The sequence below is a fragment of the Phoca vitulina genome, unplaced genomic scaffold (assembly GCF_004348235.1).
Source record: "Phoca vitulina isolate PV1807 unplaced genomic scaffold, GSC_HSeal_1.0 scaffold30, whole genome shotgun sequence".
NCBI classification, from domain to species: domain Eukaryota; kingdom Metazoa; phylum Chordata; class Mammalia; order Carnivora; family Phocidae; genus Phoca; species Phoca vitulina.
In genome coordinates this window covers 19,203,993-19,227,868 of record NW_022589733.1, presented here as the reverse complement: position 1 = coordinate 19,227,868, position 23,876 = coordinate 19,203,993, and the positions used below count along the sequence as shown (strand labels likewise).

The 23,876-nt window shown below is 41.3% G+C and overlaps 1 protein-coding gene across 1 annotated transcript in view; it reads right to left on the bottom strand.

Annotated features, from left to right (window-relative positions):
* Window positions 1-23,876, bottom strand: part of TANGO6 (transport and golgi organization 6 homolog) — a 186,763-nt gene extending 162,887 nt beyond the window's left edge. The window contains exons 1-5 of the mRNA XM_032424246.1: window positions 23,714-23,876; window positions 9,779-10,419; window positions 7,711-7,827; window positions 5,577-5,718; window positions 1,803-1,939 (exon numbers count right to left, since the gene is read on the bottom strand). Coding sequence (XP_032280137.1) covers window positions 1,803-1,939; window positions 5,577-5,718; window positions 7,711-7,827; window positions 9,779-10,419; window positions 23,714-23,810 — 1,134 coding nt within the window. The 5' untranslated portion in view covers window positions 23,811-23,876. The remainder of the gene's footprint in view (window positions 1-1,802; window positions 1,940-5,576; window positions 5,719-7,710; window positions 7,828-9,778; window positions 10,420-23,713) is intronic.

The window sequence follows — 23,876 nt, the reverse complement described above, 5'->3', positions numbered from 1 at the left end:
TGGGTATTAAAGAGGGCACGTTCTGCATGCAGCACTGGGTGTTATATGCAAACAATGAATCATGGAACACTACATAAAAAACTAATGATGTAATGTATGGTGATTAACATAATAAAAAAAAATTTTTGCTATTATAGTATACCTGAAACTAATATAACACAGTATGTTAACTACAGTGGAATTAAAATTAAAAACTTAAGGGCGCCTAGGTGGCTCAGTCAGTTAAGCGTCTGCCTTCGGCTCAGGTCATGATCCCAGGGTCCTGGGATTAAGCCCCGCACTGGGCTCCTTACTCAGCAGGGAGCCTGCTTCTCGAGACTCTACCCCTCCCCCGTGCTTGTGCACTCTCTTTCTTGCTGTCATTCTCAAATAAATAAATAAAATCTTTTAAAAAAATCTTTAAAAAAAATTAAGAACTTAAGAAAAAATTGCTATTATAAATAGCGCTACAAAATGAAATTTCTGAATCAAGGCATATAAATATATTTAGGGTCTGAAGAACCTGTCATGCCTGAACTATCCCACAAAGGAATCTATTTTATTCTCAAAGATAAATATAGTTCTCCAGTGCCTATGAGTGGTATACCCTAGTATAAGCAGTCAAGAGAAAAGTGCATTTCTAGGGACACCTGGGTAGCTCAGTTGGTTAAGCTTCTGCCTTTGGCTCAGGTCATGACCCCAGGGTCCTGGGATCAAGTCCCACCTCGGGCTCCTTGCTCAGCAGAGAGACTGCTTGAAAGATTCTCTCCCTCCCCTCTGCCGCACCCTCTGCTTATGCATGCGCTCTCTCTCAAATAAATAAATAAATAAAATCTTAAAAAAAAAAATTCTCTCTCTCCCTCTGCCCCTACTCCACTCTCTCCCTCTCTTAAAAAAAAAAAATTATAGGTATTAACTGCAGCATGATTTGAAGCAGCAAAAGAATGGAAACAGCTGTTTAAATAAGTTATGGTACATTAATATGGTGAAATACCATGTACCCATGAAAAGAACGAGGCAACTGAAATGATCTCCAAGGTACATTGTTAAGTTAAAAAAGCAAAATGAAAAACAGTGTAGCATATTATCACTTAGATAAAAATTAGAATATATAAACAGATACATACACATATAATTGGATATACATTAATACACAGAATATCACTGGAAAATAAACAAGGAATTGGTAACAGTGACTACTGCTGAGAAACCAGAAAACAGAGATGAGAGGAAGATTTTTTTTTTTTTTTTTTTTTTTAAAGATTCTATTTATTTGTCAGAGAGAGAGAAAGAGCACATAAGCAGGGGGAGAAGCAGGCAGAGAGAGAAGCAGGCTCCCTGCCGAACAAGGAGCTAGATGCAGAACTCGATCCCAGGACCCCGGGATCATGATCTGAGCTGAAGGCAAATGCTTAACCAACTGAGCCACCCAGACATTCTGAGGGAGATTTATTTTTGCTTACTCTTCTGTGCTTTTTAAATTGTATACCGTGTTAATTTACTTTGTTTACTTAATACCTTTTGTTTTTTTAACTAATTAAAAACACACAGAAAAGATAATGAACAAGATGAAATTTTAGTTTCACATTTCACCTCCGAGAGCAAGCGGGACTACTCATTTGACAATGGGGAGGCATTCTCAAACCTAACAATTAGGCGGGTCTCATACACAGGTGTTTATTCACTCATTAACAAGGCCCCTCACTGAACAATAAACTTAAATATTATGTTGCTTTTACCTCCACATTAGAGAAACATTAAAGTCTCCTTTCTGTGAATAAGCAGATAATCCTCACACAGTGAAAAGAAACAAAGTTGTTTACCTGGGGGCAGATATCCCTGTAGTAATCCTCTGGTGAAAGAGACTGCTGGGGACAAGAGGCCAGAATCTTGGCAATCAGGTCACACTTCTTCCAGTCAGCAGCCGCTGCCTCGGCGTCACTCCCACCAGCCGCCCCAGCTGTCAGCGATGGACAGAGATGTGAAAAACTCATACCAGTTACCCCATATGATCCTTAAAATCTCGGCAAAAAAGTGTTTTTTCACTACTGGTAATTATTTATTTCTCTTATAAGATAATCTACCCCTCTGCACTTTCCATGCTGGTTTCTGGGAAGTTTGGAGGAAAAAGGAGCACTTAATCATTGTAATGTTATTATCGACATAAGTTTAATAAGTTGGGGGGAGTGGGATGATACAAATGTTTTGGAATTATATTTTGGTGATGGTTGTACAACTTTGTGAATATACTAAAAACCACTGACCTGTACTCTTTTAAAAAGTGGATTTATGGTATGTGAGTAATACCTCAATAAAAAAAGTTACAAGGCATGCAAAGAAGCAAGAAAGTATGACCCATAACCCTGAGGAAAAATCATAGAAACAGACCCATTAAAACAGACACAACAAAATTCGGTAACAAGGACACTAAAACAGTTTTACAAATTTATTCCTTATTTTCGAGAAGGTAAAGAATGATCATGATGAGAGAAATGGAAGATATAAAAAAGACCAATATGGAACCTCTATTAATGAAAAAGAAAATATCTGTGGGAGACCTCGGTGGCTGTCAGTTAAGCGCCTGTCTTTGGCTCAGGTCATGATCCCAGGGTCCTGGAGTCGAGCCCTGCATCAGGTTCCCTGCCCAGTGGGGAGTGTGCTTCCCCTCTCACTTTGCCCCCCCCAATTGTGTGCTCTCTCTCTCTCAAATAAATAAAATCTTAGGGTGCCTGGGTGGCTCAGTCGTTGAGCGTCTGCCTTCAGCTCAGGTCATGATCCCAGGGTCCTGGGATCGAGCCCCACATCAGGCTCCCTGCTCAGCAGGAAGCCTGCTTCTCCCTCTCCCATTCCCCCTGCTTGTGTTCCCTCTCTCGCTGTGTCTCTCTCTGTCAAATAAATAGATAAAGTCTTAAAAAGAAAAAAAAAAAAAAAACTCAAAGAAAGAAAATACCTGTAATGAAAAATACACTGGATGGGATTAACAGCAGATTAGATACTGCAGAAGAAAAAATCAATAAACCTGAACACACAGCAATAGAAATTACCCAAAATGAAACACAGAAAGAAGACTGAAAAACAAAACAAAAAAACATAGAGCATCAGTAACTTATAGGACTACATTAAGCATAATATTAGGTGTACATCAAATTCCAAAAAGAAAGAAGAGGGGCACCTCGCTGGCTCAGTGGGTAGAGCACATGACTCTTGATCTGGGTGGTCCTGAGTTTGAGCCCCATATTGGGGCTTCTACTTTAAAAAAAAAAAAGTTTTAAAAAGAGAGAGAAGAGAGGATAGAAAAAAATATTTGAAGACAATGTCTGAGCAATTTCCAAATATGACAAAAACTATAAATTCTCAGCTCTAACAAGCTCAAGAAACATTAAGCAGAAGAAACATGAAGAAAATCATCCATACCAAGGCATACCATTATCAAATTTCTAAAAACCATTGACAAGGAGAAAAAACTTAAAAGCAACCAGAGGAAAAAAGATATATCATATACAGAGGAACAAAGACAAAAATGATAACAAAAATATTTTCAAAAAGGAAGGTGAAATAAGACTTTTTCAGATAAATAAAAGCCAAAGGAATTCACTGCCAGCAGACCTGCACTATAAGAAATGCTAAAGTTCTTCAGGCAGAAGGAAATTTGAATTAAAATTTGGATCTACACAAAGAAATGAAGAACACCAGAAATGGCAAATGTGTGAGTAAATATAAATTGCCTCAAATCAGTTTTGAGAAGAAACAAGATTTAAATAGATAACAGAAAAATATATACATGCATAAGTAGAGGGAGAAAAAGCTCATAGCAAAAATAGGGCTCTAAGTGTTTATAGCAGCTCTCCAATTTGCATGACCTTGGGTGAACTCTAACTTTTCTTCAGAAAAAGATTTGCAAGGACCTATTTGCACATGGCAACTTCTCTCAGATAACTGATGATTTGTCAGAACTGGGGAGGCAACACTGCAGTCACTCTAGACCAAATCTATCAATGTCTGCCTACCACACTGACCTGACCTTTGTCTGACAGGACCAAGGTACATTTGCCACTAGAAATGGGAAGTCAAGATTGATTCTTCTGTCTCTCCTCTTTCCTCCCCACATATCCAGCCCTTCATTAAGTTCTGACAATGCTACCTTTTTTTTTAATTAATTAGTTGAGAGAGAGAGTGCGGGCAAGCACACGAGTAGGGGTCAGGGCAGAGCAAGAGGGAGAAAGAATCTGAGGCAAACTCCACACTGAGCGCTGAGCCCAACGCGTGGCCCAATCCCATGACCGTGTGACCATGACCTGTGCCAAAATCAAGAATCAGATGCCTAACCTACTGAGCCACCCAGGCGCCCCTGGCAATGCTACCTCTTAAATACCTCTTACAGTCATTCGTTTCTCTCCATTTCTATGGCCACTGCATTGATCCAAGCCATTGTGATCTCTCAGATAACTGCTTCTTAACTGATCTCCCTCCTTCTGCTCTTACCCAACCAATTCTTCACAATACATCCAGATAGATATTTCTAAAATGTAGATCTGATCATACCTCTCTCCTTCTTAAAACCTTCCAATGGTTTCTCATTGCCCTTAGAATAAAGTTCAAAATCCTGAACACCACACTCTGCCCTCACTGCTCTACCCACACGAAACCTTATTCAAAAACACTATGCTTTTTCTGTGTCAGTTCCTTCATACATGCTCTTCTCTCTGCCTATGTTAATCAGTCTTCTCTCACTCTTCAACTAATAAATTCTTACTCAGCCTTGAGGGCTCAGTATAAATGTCGTTTCCATCAAAAAGCCACTAAGTGTGTGGTAATCTGTTAGAGGAGCAAGAGGAAATGAATGTACATGGGATATGGGAGATAAGGAACTAAACACAAAAGAAAGGGAAAGGAATCACCAGGATTTAAAGGTGAAGGGAGGGGCGCCTGGGTGGCTTGGTCCTTAAGCATCTGCCTTCGGCTCAGGTCATGATCCAAGGGTCCTGGGATCGAGCCCCGCGTGGGCTCCCTGCTCGGCGGGAAGCCTGCTTCTCCCTCTCCCACTCCCCCTGCTTGTGTTCCCTCCCTCGCTGTGTCTCTCTCTGTCAAATAAATAAATAAAATCTTTAAAAATGAATAAATAAATAAAAATAAAAAAATAAAGGTGAAGGGAGATCCCAGGAGGTCTGCTGTGCAAGAGATAACTAGTCCAGATTAGAGAAGACTCAGGGAGAGATGTCTCCAAGAAGATCAAATCAATAGAATATTGAGTGTATTCAAATACATTGAAAGGAGACTTAAACAACTGGGAGAGAATTAGTGCTGGGGCTCGATCCCAGGACCCGGATATCGTGACCTGAGCTGAAGGCAGACACTTAACCATCTGAGCCACCCAGGTGCCCTGTAAGCAGTTTTAGAAAAAAATACTGTTTTAGAAAAATGGCAAGAGAATGAGTTTCTGTGAAAAAGAAGTTCATTAAAGTTTCATCTCCAAATCTAACCTCCTCAATCTCCACAAAGGCAGAGATTAGTCACAATCAGGTTTTACAGTCAAATGCTAAAGACCCTGACCCGAAGGAAACTGGATACCAAAGTAACAGAAACATTTTATTTCTTACCACCTGCTCCTTCCAGAATGCCCCGGACTACTGCCTGAACACCACTGGGTCTCATCAACCTTTCGGAGAGCAGCTGTCCACATAGACGCCGAAGCCAAGCTGGGGCCCGACACCTAACGTGTGTCTTCTCATCTGTGCAGGACTGAAAAAGGAAGAAAAAGACATGAATTCAGTGTCAGTGAAATAGTTAGATGTGTAGAAATCATTAAAATATGTAAATATATACTGAGTCATACTGACAATTAACAGTATGATAAACAGACTTAGGAGAGCAGCATTTTTTTCCAAAAAGAAACCTCCTTCAGCATCACTTCTAAGAAAGTAGAAATACCATGAAACTTCAAGTGAAATATCAAGTGAAATTTCAAACCCAGAAACAGACAAACACATAGGTGAATAAAGTATAGATTTCAGAAACACAAAGTTGATGTAACCAATCTCTGAATGCAGTCCTTCCAATCAAATCTAGCTTCCATACAAGAGCCCTATGAACATTACTCACCGCTAAGAGCACAGGCCGTGGCAGGAAGAGGGCACGCTAGTCCTTGCCTCCACAGTCTCAGCTACTCTGACCCCCTGTGGCACAGCAGTTTCAAAAAAGAGTGGAATTTCTTCAAGCACTCCTTTTCGAGAGCTTTGTGGAGCCACCATGAACAAAAGAGACTTGAGGTCTCTTGTTTTGGGTCTAGAATGCGAACTATGTTGCTGTTAATCGTGGTATGTAACTACGTGAACATAAAAATTAGTGACAGAAACATTTAATCCTAACTAGCCTGTCCTCTCTCTTTTATTTAAGGAGGACTAATAATTACCACTTATTGAGGGGGTTATAATTTGCCAGGCACTGTGCTAAATAACTCTCACATAATCTCAAAACGGACTTGCAGGAGTTATTATCCAATCATTAAGGAAACTGAGGGATGGAAAGGTTTACTAATTCACATAACTGCATGCTGGGGTGTGGTGACCTCCAGAGCATGCTGACCTCCAGAGCCTCTGCTTTTCACCATGCTCTTAATAATGCATTGATTTAATCTGGCAAACTGTGGAGTCATCCAGAGAAGTGGAGTGTGAGGCCAGAGGGGCTCCATGGGAGGCTACAGTAATATTCTAGAGATGAGATGAAAATGACTTCATCTAGGAGATATCTTTGTACCCAGCTTCAGCGGGTCCTTGTACCTGACCTGCCACTAATTCCTTTGGCCCCTCACTCTTCACTCGGCTATAGTCATAACTAAAGGTAGATACTATAAGCAAGTAGGTAACTCCATCTACATCAAATTAAAACATTTCAGATAAATAATTATTTTTAAGGAAAAAAGGAACTATCTTATACCTAGCAGAAAATATACTATTGTGTTTTCAAACAAAGGAGATAAAAATAGTCCCAATGATAGTTCTAATATTAATGTCTTGACTATATATATTCCATTCAAAGAACAAGATGTCTAAATATTTCTGCCAGAAGAATGTATTGTCAAACAGCCAAATTTTAGTATTAAAAAAAAGGAGTTCCAGTTTCAGAATGAATAAAATATATTTTCAATAAAATTGCCATATTCTAGTTAAATTTAAAAAATGAACAAAAATTCAAAATAAATAAAATGGCCATATTCTTGGAAAAAGTGGCCATCATTCCATTAACAGAAAAATCCTTAAAAATTATCCTAACGGGGGGTGCCTGGGTGGCTCAGTCATTAAGCGTCTGCCTTCGGCTCAGGTCATGATCCCGGTCCTAGGATTGAGCCCCACGTTGGGCTCCCTGCTCAGCGGGAGGCCTGCTTCTCCCTCTCCCACTCCCCCTGCTTGTGTTCCCTCTCTCGCTGTCTCTCTCTGTCAAATAAATAAACAAAATCCTTAAAAAAAAAAATTATCCTAACAGTCAGGGTGCCTGGCTGGCTCAGTTGTTAGAGCATTCAACTCTTGATCTTGGGGTTGTAGTTTCAAGCCCCATGCTGGGTGTGGAGATTACTTAAAAATAAAATCTTGAAAAAAAAATTATCCTAAGGGTCAGTGTAACTTAGTTTTACAAATAATCAAAGACTCAAGTAGATTATCAAATTTCCCAGGAGAAGATAACACTCTGCACATTATCATTAATGATTCACCCACAAGAGTCCCCAGGCCTGCATACCTGGGGTGGTCCTCCCTGGAGGATAAGTAATTCTCGGACTGCTAATGGTTGATAGACTTGATCCAAGATGTCTCTCAAGGCCTCCCTAGATAGCATTCTTTCCTCTTCTGTTAAAACCTAAAAGAAGCATGTACTTGGCTTTAGCAGGCAATAGAAGGTAATGTTTACAATCCTGTACAAAAACACTGATGAGAGGACAGGAGAGCAGGCTTCTTTTGCCTCTTGACTCCCTTCCACCTGGAGGAAGTATTAATACTAAAATGCTCCTGGCCCCCTCTGCATCCCCTCACTCACTTCTGGGCAGGAGATCTAAGGCACTTACCTTATTGGTGAGTTTGGAATAAACTTACTTACTGGTGAGTGTTGGCATGTACAACTTGGCTCGTTCCTCTTCTACGTCTTGGGAGCAAGTGCATGTTCTGCTCTGCTCTTCCTTGCTGTAGATTTTACAGAGGCATATCCCCTGCCACGGGGGAGCAGAAGGTGCTGCAGTTTTCCAGCACTCCTTAAAACTGGGTGAGTAGTAAGCGTGTGCAGCTCTGGAATGCACTGTTAGGAAACCCAACTGTCTCCATCAATAAGCTATATCCCCAACTTTGCACTTAGGAGCAATAGAGATGACATTTTGAGTTTTTATCTCACTTAATCGGTTAGCTTTTAACTCTTTCAGAAGCTGGGCAGCAAAGAGGGGTGCTATTTGTTAGGTCCCCTTGAACCTCAACAGTACTGTTGCCCTCAGTAACTCGGTAAAGCAGTCAGGATTGTGCCCATTACCATTTAGCAACGTGAAGCACATGCACTGCTTAGAGCAGCTCGTAATGCTGGGACTTGCCCAGCTGCAAAACATGCACCCCCTGTGTTTCCCCTTCTGTCAACTTCTCTTGCCTTCCTACTTGGTCCTTTCTCTGTGCTTCCCTTTTCTCCCTCCTGCTCGACACTCTGGGGCACTGCTTAGGTAATAGTAATAAGACCTGTGAACCCCCCCATCTCAGGGAACTGCAGGCAGTAGGCACGGATAGAAATGCCAAGACTCACACCCTGTAGTAAAGAGCACAGTGCCCTGCTCCCCGTAACATGATGCCACTGGGGGAGCTCATAATTTCATGTCACTGCTCGGATGATAGAAGCTTTTAGACAAATGTTTATGAACATACGCAGGAAAGAAAAAAGAAAAGAGAGCAAACAGAAAAGACACAAGATTAAAGGGTGACACAGAGAGGTGACAGAGAAATGCGGTGGGTGGGCATTATGAATCTGGCTGCAGGGGCTAAGGAATTAGCCCACATCCGAGACACACTGACCTTCGATACAATTATATCTTAACAACTTCTTCTGGCTAGGCTCCTATGCTGATGCTGGTGGTCTTCTCATGAGGGACTAGTGGCCCCTGCTATGTTGTCTTGTCTCTTCAGTTAATGTCTTATGTTTCTGTAACCTCCACAGCACCTTTACAATCCAGGTACTCAAATCCTTACTACGTCAGCAAAAAAACAGGCCAATACCCCTAACAGCTAATAATAACAATGAACACTGATTGAATTATGCAGTGTACCCAGTGCTTTACCTACTTCATTTAATCTTCCCAAGAACTTAATGAAGGAGAGATGAATAGTTTAAAATATTAGTAGTAATTACTTTTTGATGAGCACTACGGGGGATTGGGCTAGGTACTTTACACACATTATCCTTAATCCTCACAACCACCTTCCAAGGCAGGTATCATTATACACATTTTATTAAAAAAGAAACAGAGGCAAAAAAAAAAAAGAGAGAGAAAGAAAGAAAAGAAACAGACTCAAAGAAAGAGCCTGCAATAGTTGTCACAAAATGACAAGAAGAAACAGGCGCTCTGTTTAGACTCTAAGCGTGCTGAGGACCAGCATCTAATAAATGAAGCTCCAGCCATCTAAAAAGATTCATTTATCCACTAGATATGCTTTGGCATTCAACAGGAATTCTAGGTCTTTCCAACAACCCTTTTCCAAAGAACTAAGAGCCATCTTTTATAACCACACACACAAATATACACACATTCACAAAGACACACACACACTCGGTGTGTGTTTACCTCTTCCTCAGGCTTTAGTGGTTTTCTCTTGGTTGGACAGAATCCCAGCTGGCACAGACCTGCAGCAATATCCCCAAAATGGCGGCAGAAAACCAAGCTCCCCAGAGATGTGTGACGTGCAACACTCAGAAGAACCCTGCAGCTGCTGTACAGCCTCCGGGTCGCGTGAGGAGGAGCGTCGAGACACACCACATCCTGAACAATGGCCCCAAACTCAGTTCTGCATCTCAAAGGGACTCCAACTCCAGGCATGAGATAGGGGCAAACACCCAAGGTGACTACAAACTGCAAGGCTGACTGGACAGTCTTCTGCTGGGAGATGCTAAGTGTATCTGGGCTCAGGGCAGGAGCAGCTTCCGGAGTCCTCAGGTTGGGTTTGCCTGGATTGAAATCAGCTGCGAGGCGCATCATGGTTTCCTTCAAGCACAACAGCAACAATAAGGCTTGAGAGGTAAAACTCCAGGTGACATCCACAGAGTTTTGTGGCCATTCTGCCTTATTAGCAATTTCATCCCTTAGGAATTTGAGTTTCTTCCAGTGAGGATCCTTCAGCAATTTGTCCTCCAAAGCAGACAGGTTAGAATTTAAAGTAACCAACAGGACATCATGTTTTGTGATCTGTAGTGAACCTGAGTCCGATCCTTCTGAAAGAAAAAAAAAAAAAAAAAAAAAAAAGGATCACATACATGGGAAACAAACTGTACTTCTCTCTGTGTGGAATGCCGTCCCCACTCCAGCTCACTCTGGGGCCTGGCCCAGATGTCACTGCCCCTGGAAAGCCTCCCCCAGTTGGGCCACCCAAGCACAGCCAGAAATCAAGACCACATTTTCTGCCTTCCCAAAGTACTTTGGGATGTAGTTAGAATGATGTACCTAACGCATTATACTTCATCTAGTTTGTTTCTATTCCCCATGCGTTCTGAGGGCAGAGGCCATGTCTAGTCATTTTACTGGGCTTGAATTATAGCCAGAACTGAAAAATAAAAGGCTGAATATTTACCACAGAAGATTCATTCAAACTGTTCTAGGTGCCAGGGATAAAGCACTGAACAAAACAAAGTCTCTTCCCTCATGGGACTTATATTCTAGTGCGGCAGATCACAAAATACAGCCCTAGGTTCAGAGGGATTCATTTAATCACCTTTCCCCAACAAAATATCTATTTTCAATTCCTACCCCGACCCTTCCTAAAATGGTCTTTTCTGCCCTCTACTGGTGAAGGAGGCTTAAATGCTCACAACAACTCCCTCGTTGAAACACACCCATCTCTCAAGGGCCTCAAGGGCCTCAAGGGCCATCCCTCCAAGTGCCTCCACTGCCAGCTCCTTCTCCACCAGGGCTTCTCCTGAATTCTGCACTCTCTTCCTCGAGGATCTTCTCCAGGCCCATGTCTTTAAAAACCACCTATAAGCTACCAACTACAAAATTTGTATCCCCAGCCCATGTTGACCCTCTATCAGCTGCAAGGTGGATCATGGTTTAAGTAAAAATCATGGGATAAGTAAAAAGAAAATCACATTAGAGTCAATTGTTAAAACCAGAGAGACAGAGAAAATCTTGGAAGCAGCCAGAAAAATATGAAGCACTATATATGAGGGATGGTGCCGTAAATGACTGTGAACTTATGAACAACAACTGCTAAAAGATGGTAGAAAAACATCTTTAAAATACTGAGGGGCACCTGGGTGACTCAGTCAGTGAAGTGTCCAACTCTTGATTTCGGCTCATGTCATGATCTCAGGGTCATCATCTCAGGGTCGTGAAAAGGAGCCCCGTGTCGGGCCCCTCTCTGGGTATGAAGCCTGCTTAAGGTTTTCTCTCCACCAGGGCACCTGGGTGGCTCCATCAGTTAAGCGATAGACTCTTGGTTTTGGCTCAGGTTGTGATCTCAGGGTTGTGAGATCGAGCCCGGCATCAGGCTTCATGCTCAGCATGGAGTCCACTTGTCCCTCTCCCTCTGCCCTTTCCACCACCCTCTCTCTCTCTCAAATAAATAATAAAATCTTAAAAAAAAAAAAAAAGATTCTCTCTCTCCCTTTGCCCCTCCCCCACTGCTTATGACACTTTCTCAAAAAAATAAAATACTGACATAAGAAATAAAATGTCAACTCGGAATTCTAGATCTAGTAAAAATAACCTTCAAAAATGAAAATAAAGACATTTTGGATGAAGGAAAACCAAGAGAACTGTCAGCAGGCCTGCACTACAAACAAATGGTAAGGAAATTCTTCAAGCTGAAGGAAAATAATACTAGATGGAAACTGGGATCTTCAGGAAGGAATGAAGAACATCAGAAATGGTAAATATGTAGGTAAATATAAAAGACTAATTTTTCTCTTAATTTCTTCAAATACATATATGTCTAAGGCAAAATCTATAAAATGGGATTTATAACTTCTATAGATATAATAAACATGAAAATCATAGTAGCATAGAGGCGCTTGAGTGGCTCAGTTGGTTAAGTGTCTACCTTTAGCTCAGGTCATGATCTCGGGGTCCTGGGATCAAGCCTCACACCTGGCTCTCTGCTCAACGGGGGAGTTTGCTTCTCCCTCTCACTTTCCCTCTCCCTCTGTGCTCTCTCTCTCTCAAATATATAAATTAAATCTTTAAAAAAAAATCATAGCATAAAGCCCAAGTGGGGGTATGGGAGCTATAAAATGACCCTTAGGGGCACCTGGGTGGCTCAGTTGGTTAGGCTTTCGGCTCAGGTCATGATCCCGAACGTCTATCATATGCTACCCCTTGTGTAAGAAAGGAAACAAATATAAAATACATTATTTGCTTTTATTGTCCAAAAGGCAGTGAAAGAACAAATTAAAAAGTAAAATGAGTTATGTACAGAGAGAACAGTGGGGAAGAGCTAGGGACAAAGTTATCCAGTTTTAGAGTTTTTGTTTTGGAACCCTATATATGTTTTTCATAGTTAAAAAAATTAAATAAAAAAGTTTTTCAAAATAATTCCTAAAAATCAAAAACATACAAATGGATCTAATAACTCTGTACTTCGGCTCAGGTCATGATCCCGGGGTCCTGGAATTGAGCCCCACATCAGACTCTGCTCAGCGGGGAGCCTGCTTCTCCCTCTCCCTCTTCATTCCCCCTGCCTGTGCTCTCCTGCTTGTTGTCAAATGAATACATAAATAGAATCTTTAAAAAAATAAAATAAAATAAAATGACCCTTATAGTTGCAAGGTTCGTAACTGTTACGTGAGGTAGTATCAATATTAATTCTAATTAAAAATTAGAAAAATTAAGGACGTGTATTGTGATTCCAGGACAACTACTAAAAATACAATGCAAAACGGAGGGTTATGGTTAGAAAACCATAATAAAATGCTGACAATGTAAATGAATACAAGAAGTAACACACTTCAAAACTAAACTTAAAACACCTTCTAAGAAACAAATTAGAAAAGATTAAAATGGGGGCGCCTGGGTGGCTCAGTTGGTTAAGCGACTGCCTTCGGCTCAGGTCATGATCCTGGAGTCCCTGGATCGAGTCCCGCATCGGGCTCCCTGCTCGGCAGGGAGTCTGCTTCTCCCTCTGACCCTCCCCCCTCTCATGTACTTGCTCTCTCTCATTCTCTCTCTCTCAAATAAATAAATAAAATCTTTAAAAAAAAAAAAAAAAAAAGAAAAGATTAAAATGGAATGATAACTAAATGAGCACTCAGTAGGGGCGCCTGGGTGGCTCAGTCGTTAAGCGCCTGCCTTTGGCTCAGGTCATGATCCCAGGGTCCTGGGATCGAGCCCCACATCGGACTCCCTGCTCAACAGGAAGCCTGCTTCTCTCTCTCCCACTCCCCCTGCTTGCGTTCCCTCTCTCACGTTCTCTCTCTCTCTGCCAAATAAATAAAAATAAAATCTTTAAAAAGAAAAATAAAAAAGTGATCAGCAGTGCATTACTTATAATAATGTAAAATAAGCAATATATATTCAGTAACAGGAGATGGATGAGTAAATAACCGTCCACCTGTACCTAACATACTATATGTAAGTGTAGTATTTTATTATTTATTATCTCTTCACCAACTAGAATAAAAGCTGTTTGAGGACAGGAATGTTGCTCTGTTTTGTTCATTGTTGCATTCTCCTTGCCTGGAACAAGGCCTGTCAGATAATGTAGTATTTGTTCAAACTAGGTAGTAGTTGAATGAATGAATAATGGAATATTTGTCGCCATTAAGTTATGTCAAGGGGCGCCTGGCTGGCTCAGTTGGTACAGCATCTGACTCTTGATCTTGGGGTGATAAGTTCGAGCCCCACATTAAAAAAAAAAAAGTTTCATTGAATATTATTTAATGACATGTTCATTAAGTACATTCTAAAGTGAACAGAGGGGTGGGACACCTGGGTGGCTCAGTGGGTTAAGCATCTGCCTCCAGCTCAGGTCATGGTCCCAGGGTCCTGGGATCAAGTCCCATGTCAAGCTCCTTGCTCAGCGGGGAGCCTGTTTCTCCCTCTGTCTGCTGCTCCCCCTGTTTGTGTGCTTTCTCTCTCTCTGTCAAATAAATAAATAAAATCTTTAAAAAAAAAATAAAGTGAACAGTGTATGAAATACTATATGAGCAAAAGATATGAACACTACAGAAAAAGAAATGCAAATGACTTCTAAACATAAAAATATGATCAACCTTGCTCGTCACAGAAAAGTAAATTAAAACTATACTGAAATAGCACTTCCCATTTATCAACTGGCTAAAATCCAAAAGTTTTATAACACATTATGTGGCAAGGTTTTGGGAAATCACGCACTGTCATACATTGCTGGAAGAAACGAAAATGGTAACATTCTTGAAGAGAGCAATTTGGCAATATCTAGCAAAATTACATACGTATTTAACGTTTGGCCCAGCGATCCCGCTTTTTAGGAATCTATCTTACAGATAAATACACAGGCAAAAATGCAAAATGACATATACACAAGGCTATTCATTGTAGTGCTTCTTGTATTTACAAAACACCTGAGGGGCACCTGGGTGGCTCAGTGGTTAAGCGTCTGCCTTCAGCTCAGGTCATGATCCCAGGGTCCTGGAATCGAGCCCTGCGTCGGGCTCCCTGCTCTGCGAGAAGCCTGCTTCTCCCTCTCCCACTCCCCCTGCTTGTGTTCCCTCTTCCACTGTGTCTCTCTCTGTCAAATAAATAAATAAAATCTTTAAAACAAAACAAAACACCTGAGACAACCCACATGTCCATTAAAAGAGAACTGACTGAATAAACAATAGTATATCCAGATAATGGCATGCTTCTAAAAGAGGAAAATTGCTGTGAACCACTATGTAGTAATCTCTAAGACATATTAAATATTAAAAGTAAGGTATAAAAGAATGTCTATCATATGCTACCTTTTGTGTAAGAAAGGAAACAAATATAAAATACATTATTTGCTTTTATTGTCCAAAGGGCAGTGAAAGAACAAATTAAAAAGTAAAATGAGTTATGTACAGAGAGAAGAGAACAGTGGTGAGGAGCTAGGGACAAAGTTATCCAGTTTTAGAGTTTTTGTTTTGGAACCCTATATATGTTTTTTGTTTTTGTTTTTTAAAGATTTTATTTATTTATTTGACAGAGAGAGAGAGAGCAAGAGCAGGAACACAAGCAGGGGGAGTGGGAGAGGGAGAAGCAGGCCTCCCGCTGAGCAGGGAGCCCGACGCGGGGCTCGATCTCAGGACCCTGGGATCATGACCTGAGCCGAAGACAGACGCTTAACGACTGAGCCACCCAGGCGCCCCCCTATATATGTTTTTCATAGTTAAAAAAATTAAAATTTTTTTTCAAAATAATTCCTAAAAATCAAAAACATACAAATGGATCTAATAACTCTGTACTTTATGTCCAAGGTTGTCAAACTACGATCGGCAGATCAAATCTGGCCCACCACGTTTTCCATAAAGTTTTATTGGAACACAGTCATGCCCATTTATTTATATATTATCTATGGCTGCTTTCAAGCCACAACAGCAGAACTGAGTAATTATAACTATATGGGTCACAGAGCCCAAAATATTTACTGTCTGCTCCTTTACAGAAAAAGTATGCAGACTCCTGCTCTATACCAAGTTAGCAGCATAAATGCAGAGAATTATTTCAAGTGACTTGAAATATAGAACTTTAGGAGCACCTGGGTGGCTCAGTTGGTAGAGTGTGTGACTCTTGATCTCGGGGTTGTGAGTTCAGGCCCCACACTGGGTACAGAGATTACTTAAAAATAAAATCCTTAAAAAAAGAAAAAAGAACTTTATATATCCTGAGGACAACAAACAAACAAAAATCCCCTAAAATAAGTAGGTTTGTTGATGATGGTGATATAGGATTTGTTATTTTATTTTATTTTAAAGATTTTATTTATTTATTTGAGAGAGAGAGACACAGCGAGAGAGGGAACACAAGCAGGGGGAGTGGGAGAGGGAGAAGCAGGCTTCCCGCGGAGCAGGGAGCCCGATGCGGGGCTCGATCCCAGGACCCTGGGATCACGACCCGAGCCGAAGGCAGCCGCTTAATGACTGAGCCACCCAGGTGCCCCTAGGATTTGTTATTTTAAAATATTATATGCATGTGGGTGAATGTGTTAAGCACATACTTATATATGTGTGTGTGTGTGTATATATGAAATAAGTAAATGTCATTAATTTCATTGGAACCAGTATTTTCAGATAAAAGAAATACAAATATAAAAACATAAAATACAGAAGAATGGCTAGGTGGACAAATATGTGATAAAGAATCTTGGTCATGGTATATGGGTTTTCAGTGTAAAATTCTGTTTGCTTTTCTGTAAGACTGAAAATTTTCATAATGAAATGTTAGGAAAAATTTAAACTCCATCTTTTTTCATTTTAATTGGGATATCAGTAAGAACTGTGGATTTATGTTTTGTTTTCTGAAAATCCACATATTTCATACCTCTAATAATTGAAAAAGTTTGTAAGCAATGACACCAGGGACAATGAATATGCCTAGTATCCATAGTATAGTCTCTAAATACTACTTCTCCTTAGGGGGCGCCTGGGTGGCTCAGTAGGTTGAGCGTCTGACTCTTGATTTCATCTCAGGGTTGTAGGATCAAGCCCTTTGTTGGGCTCTGCGCTGAGTGTGGAGACTGCTTGAGAGTCTCTCTGCTTCTCTGCCCTCCCACCCCTGCCCACTCGTGCTCTCTCACTCTCTCTCTAATAAGTAAATAAATACCACTTCTCCTTAAAGACAGCAGTTTTCAAGAACGGGGCAAGAAATGTATAAGATGAGTCTGGGACATCTTGTCATGCCTGAAAGCAAGAAGGCTATCAAAGGCTACTAGGGTCATGTCAAGGAGCCCAAGAGCCAATTTGGAGTGGCTCCCACAAGCCATAAAGGCGACAATTTGAGTATCAAGAATAATGAGTACAATTTTTGAAACATATCCTATACACAAAAAAAATCTATTAGCTCATAATAAAACAAAGAAATTACTTCATTGGTTACATTTGAAGATTAAGACACTATTATTCTGAAAACTGATCAATAAAGGAACACTACGGGGCGCCTGGGTGGCTCAGTTGGTTAAGCGACTGCCTTCGGCTCAGGTCATGATCCTGGAGTCCCTGGATCGAGTCCCGCATCGGGCTCCCTGCCGAGCAGGGAGCCTGCTTCTCCCTCTGACCCTCCCCCCTCCCACGTGCTCTCTCTCTCTCATTCTCTCTGTCTCAAATAAATAAATAAAATCTTTAAAAAAAAAAAAAAGGAACACTACGAACCTGTTATTAAAATATGTACATGTATATACACATATAGAAAACGATCTTAAAGGTTATACTTCAAAGTATTAAGTGATGACCTCTGGGTGGTAGGGATATGGGTGATTTTTCTTTTTCGCTTAATTATATTTAAAAGATTTTTCTAGAGTGAATATGTATAGTTTCTGTACTTAAAAGAGTTGTTTTAAGGTTATAAAACAGTATATAATCTATCCATTTTTATCAAAAAGAAAAATATTTCCCAAAATGCAATCTCCAGATAGTGGAGATTAAGGTCATTTTATTTTTCTTCTTTTAGTTTCCCTATATTTTTAAAAACTTTACAATAAGGAATATCAACTACTTCTATAAAGAAAAAGGAACATAACACTACTTGTTAAGAATAATGAGAATCAGAAGAGTAAGAATTTTTCAGTACTTCTCTAAGACCATCCAGGGCAAGTGTTCTGATTCAGTAGCATGAGTATCTGGTTCCTTTAGCTAGTATGTACCTGAAAAGGAAATGACTGCTCTCCTAACTTGTCACCACTAACCATTAAGATCACTAAACAACCTCTAAGTGACTTCCTGCAACTTTATAAGATATTTGAACCCAAACATGGGACACAAAGAAAATAATTTAAAACAAAAGCTATTAGCTGTTTTTCAAGAGCCCCTTAATAAAGTAGTCTTCTCTGCCCTCTACTGGTGATAAATAAAATCTACTTGAAAATAACAAAGGAATCCCTGAAAGCTGTTTTCAAAATGGGGTATAAGGATTCATGTTTTGAAGGGTTTCAGATCCTCAGGGAGTCTGCAAGTTCAAAACTATTTTCATATTAATACTCAGCCACTATTTGCCTTTTACGGTCTCATTCTCTCATGAGTGTACCAACTATGAAAAGTTCATTGAGCTCAGATTCCACATCCCAACTAACCTTTAAGAAATTACCTCTTGTTCAGATTCAGTACAGCATGAAAAAATATTCACAATTATCTGAAAAGGCAATTGAGTTCTTCCTTTTCCAACTACATATCTGAGTCTAGATTTTCTTCATCTATTTCAATCAAAACAAACTATCATGACAGACTAAACAGAGAAGCAAATATGAAAATCCAGCTGTCTTCTAATAAGCCAGATGCTAAAGAGATTTGCAAAAATCAAAACAATGCCACTCTTCCTGATAAGTTAGCTCTTGATCACTACACTACACGACGCAGCCTCCAAATGCTACTCTATGTACCTAAAACCACGCCTCTCACACTTCAGGAAATGCTGCCCTTATGCACAGCATTATTTAATCTTCCCAATTTCAATGCCTATGCTTTGTGACATTTAAAAGCAGACTTTACAGTTTGTGTGGTACTTTTTATTATGTTCAAAGTGCAAAGCAATACGGCATGCAAAAATAAGTGTGGTGCAGCTTATGTACAAATTATCAAAATTTCCGGCCCCTTCCTGACAATGTAATTCAAATTTAATGAGAGAGTTCAGTGAATCTATATATAGTATAGAAACTTACAGTTAGGAAAACTGTTGCTGAGATGGTCTCCATTTCTTACAAATAAAGCTTCACTAAAATGACAAACCCCTGGGGCACCTGGGTAGCTCAGTCAGTTAAGCATCCGACTCTTGATTTCAGCTCAGGTCATGATCTCAGGGTCGTGGAATTGAGCCCCGCATTGGGCTCTGTGCAGAGTCTATTTGAGATTCTCTCTCCTTCTCCCTCTGCCCCTCTCCACCCCTCGAAATAATAAATCTTTTTTTAAAAAAAATTGACAAAACCCTTCCAAATGCTGCTTAACACATTTCCTAACAACAGGGGTGGAGATACTATTAATTGCCCCATGATGAAGAATAGAAATGGAAGGCAGAGGAAGAGAAAAAGCTTAACAAGGCAGACATTTCATGGCTCAAAAGTGAAAGACCATTGGCATCCTCCTTCCTTTCCGTCTATGTAATTCCCACTGAGACTGAATTCCTCTTCCTCTCGTAGACTTCCACGGCTCCACTCCTGATGACTCCTCCTCTATCCAATTGCTATCTGTACCAGCCTTTCACCACGGGCAATATGCCACCATGTTGAATCTCTCTTGGTCTATATGCATAGTACCATCTCCCCAAACAGACAAGACACTTGGGAGCATAAACGTTTATGTAATTTTGTTTCTCCAATAGCAGTAAGGTCAGGCTACTATATACTGATGACTCCCAGCGAATATTACCTCAAAGGGAGTCAATTTAAAGGCAAATAAAAATAGTTTAATCCAGCTGGATGTAATTTTAACCAGTACTTTCATCCGGACTCCTCAATACCCTCCGTCCATCGGGGACATCTGAATACTCATGATGCACAGATTTTTTTAACACCGTCAGCAGCTGGTATGATAAAAGGAAAGAGCAGGCAGATGCACACAATATATAATACACTGTATGTGCAGAATTGTATCATTTTACCACAGTACATATTCTTTTTCAAACAGGAATGCTTGAATTCCTGTATGTTAAATGAGTACATGTATGTATGTAACCCCACCACATATTCTTCAAGATTTAGAGAGGGTCTTTTTTTTTTTAAGATTTTATTTATTTGTCGGGGGGGGCACAAGCAGGGGGAGCGGCAGGCAGAGGGAGAGGGAGAAGCAGGCTCCCCGCTGAGCCAGGAGCCCCACGTGGGGCTCGATCCCAGGACCCTGGGATCATGACCAGAGCCGAAGGCAGACACTTAACCCGCTGAGCCACCCAGGAGCCCCTAGAGAGGGTCTTCTATAAATGTGCTTTGTGATACATGATTACCTCCAGATTTTTTTGCTCATTTAACCTCGTCCTCAGTCATTTCTAGTTGAGTTGCTAGACAAGTGACCTCTCAATTAGCAAGTTAAAACTATGTTTTGCAGTTTACTTCTTCATTGGGGCAAAGTAGTATAGTTATCGTACTATAGTGGAAGACACCTGAGTTCAAATCCTGGCTCTATCAAAAAAAAAGTATCCAAAATATATAAAGAACTTATACAACTCAACACCCAAAAAACAAGTAATCTAATTTAAAAATGGGCAGAAGACATGAACAAACATTTCTCCAAAAAAGACATCCAGGGACACCTGGCTGGCTCAGTTGGAAGAGTAAGTGTTCAGTCACGCCTGATCTCGGGGATGTGAGTTTGGGCCCTACGTTGGGTGTAGACATTACTAAAAAAGTTAAATAGGGGTGCCTGGGTGGCTCAGTCGTTAAGCGTCTGCCTTCGGCTCAGGTCATGATCCCAGGGTCCTGGGATCAAGCCCCGCATTGGGCTTCCTGCTCGGCGGGAAGCCTGCTTCTCCCTCTCCCACTCCCCCTGCTTGTGTTCCCTCTCTCGCTGTGTCTCTCTCTGTCAAATAAAAAAAAAATAAAGTTAAATAAACTTAAAAAAAAAAAAAGATATCCAGGGTGCCGGGATGGCTCATATCATGATCCCAGAGTCCTAGGATCGAGTCCCAAATTAGGCTCCCTGCTAAGCAGGGAGTCTGCTTTTCCCTCTGCCTCTGGCTCCCCTCTGCTTGTGCTCTCTCTCACTCAAAATAAATAAATAAAATCTTTTTTTTTTTAAGATTTTATTTATTTATTTGAGAGAGAGAGAGTGAGAGAGAGCATTAGAGGGGAGAGGGTCAGAGGGAGAAGTAGACTCCCCACTGAGCGGGGAGCCCGATGTGGGACTCGATCCTGGGACTCCAGGATCACGACCTGAGCTGAAGGCAGTTGCTTAACCAACTGAGCCACCCAGGCGCCCCTAAATAAATAAAATCTTTAAGAAAAAAAAAGATATCTAGATGGCCAACAGACACAAAAAGATACTCAACATCACTCATCATCAGGGAAATGCAAATCAAAACTACAATAAGCTATCACTTCACACCTGTCACGATGGCTAAAATAAACACAAGAAAGAACAAGTGTTGGTGAGGATGTCAAGAGAAAGGAACCCTTGTGCACTGTTGGTGGGAATGCAAACTGGTGCAGCCACTATAGAACTAAACACTATGAAGTTTCCTCAAAATATTAAAAATAGAACTACTCTACAATCCAATAATCACACTACTGGGTATTTACCCAAAGAATACGAAAACACTAATTCAAAAGGATATAAGCACCCCTATGTTTATTGCAGCATTATTTACAGTAGCCCAATTATGGGAGCAGCCCAAGTGCTATCCATCAATAAATGAATGGATAAAGAAGATGTGGGGTGTGTGTGTATGAATATTATTCAACCATAAAAAAGAATGAAATCTTGCCATGTGCAACAATATGGATGGAGGTAGAGAGTATAATGCTAAGCAAAATAAGTCAGAGATAGACAAATACCATATGATCTCACTCATATGTGGAATTTAAGAAAGAAACGAAAAACACAAGCAAAGGAGAGAGAGACAAACCAAGAAACAGACTCTTAACTATAGAGAACAAACTGATAGTTACCAGAGGGGAGGTGGGTGGAGGGCTGGGTGATACAGGTGATGGGGATTAAGGAGTGCACTTGTTGTGATGATCACCAGGTGGTGTATGCAATTGAATCACTATATTGTACACCTGAAACTAATGTAACACTATATTAACTATACTGTAACTTAAAATAAAAAAATAAATTAAAAAACATCCGGGGGTGCCTGGGTCCTGGGATGGAGCCCCGTTGGGCTGCCTGCTCAGCAGGGAATCCGCTTCTCCCTCTTCCTCTGCCTCTCCCTCCAGCTTGTTCCTTCTCTCTCGCTCTCTTTCTCTCAAATAAATAAATAATTTAAAAAACAACAACAAAAAACCCAACCTGGCTATGGCTGTTTGGCTAAGTGGACAGAGCATGCCACTCTTGATCTTGGGGTGGTGAGTTCAAGTCCCACATTGCACATACAGCCTACTTAAAAAATTAAAAAATACCCTGGTTCCGGGTGCCTGACCAGCTCAGTCAGCTGAGCATCTGCCGCTGGCTCGAGTGGTGATCCCAGGGTCCTGGGATCAAGCCCAGCATCAAGCTCCCTGTTCAGCCGGGAGTCTGCTTCTCCCTCTCACTCTCCCTCTGTGCTCTCTAATAAATGAAATCTTAAAAAAATATATATATATCCTGGCTCTACCACTTACTAGACTGACATTATACCAACTTCCAATGCACCTGAGCCTTGGTTCCTCATATGTAAAATGAAATACAAGTAATACCTATCTCATGGAACTGTCGTGAGAATGAAATAATATACACGTAAACAGCATACTATTGGGCCTGATACTTAGTAGGCACTCAATTACTGTTATTAATGACTTCTTTTCACTTCTCCCAGATATGGTACAATGTTTGTGGGAGTTTTTGCATTTGGAGGGCGGGTATCTCAAAATCACTTGGAACATCACTTCATGGCCCTTCATGTACCTTACCCTGCTCAGCCTACAAACCCCTTCCTGCACATTATACAGTCCTATCTCTTGTGTCCTTTCTCAAAGCTTCAGATAACATCAGAGGCTCCATACTGAATAATTTGCCTTGGTTTGAGAATGGAGTTCGGCAGACCTCGGTTCTGGGTCTGTGTTCCGCCCCTAATTTGACCACATGATCTGGGGCAGGTTACTTAATCCCTTCAGTGAGCCTTAAGTGTCCTCAGGTGTAAAAGGAGACTGCGAGGCTCAACCACTGCCACGGTCCCTTCAGATTCTCAACTGGGAAGATCTTGTTAACTCACCACGAAAGATTAAAAGTGACTGTATATCCCTAATACTCTCCCGAAACCCAGCTCAAACGCCACTGCTTCCTTTTTCTCTACGCCTCGGAATTCTGTACAAATCTCCAGCGTCCACATTAGACCCTGCGCACTCAAGAGGTTGGACCTCACTTTCCGCGTCAGGAGCGCCTACCCTTTTGGAAGCTCTTGCCGCAGTCCCTACCTCAGAGGGTGACAGTCAGGACTGAATGGAACCGTGTACCCAGGGCGCTTAATAGTGAGTGCCTGGCACAAGGTAAGCGCTCAAGAGACGTCGGTTACCATCAGTATTCAGCGGATCCCATTCCCTTCCTGAGCTTCGGCTTCCTCAAGTAAAATGAGGCTGGACCGACAATGCCCAAAGCCCCCAGGAGCGGGGCGGGGCAGCCTCAGAGCTGGGGGTCCCAAGGAGGGCCTGAGGGGCGCACACTACGGAAGGCAGGGCAGCCCGGGAAGACTGGCGGCCCTGAGAGTGCAGCCCGGCGCCGAGATCCGTCCTCTCACCTCCCGGGCTCAGCAGCAGCTTCAGCGCCTCCAAAATGCTCTCCAGACCGCACGTTTCCAGAGCCTCGCCGCCTGCAGCCTGTTGGGGGGCCGCCATGATTGGAGTGGAACGCGCCACTGGCGACCTACTCAAGCCGCTCGGCGGACCGAAATCGCCGCCATA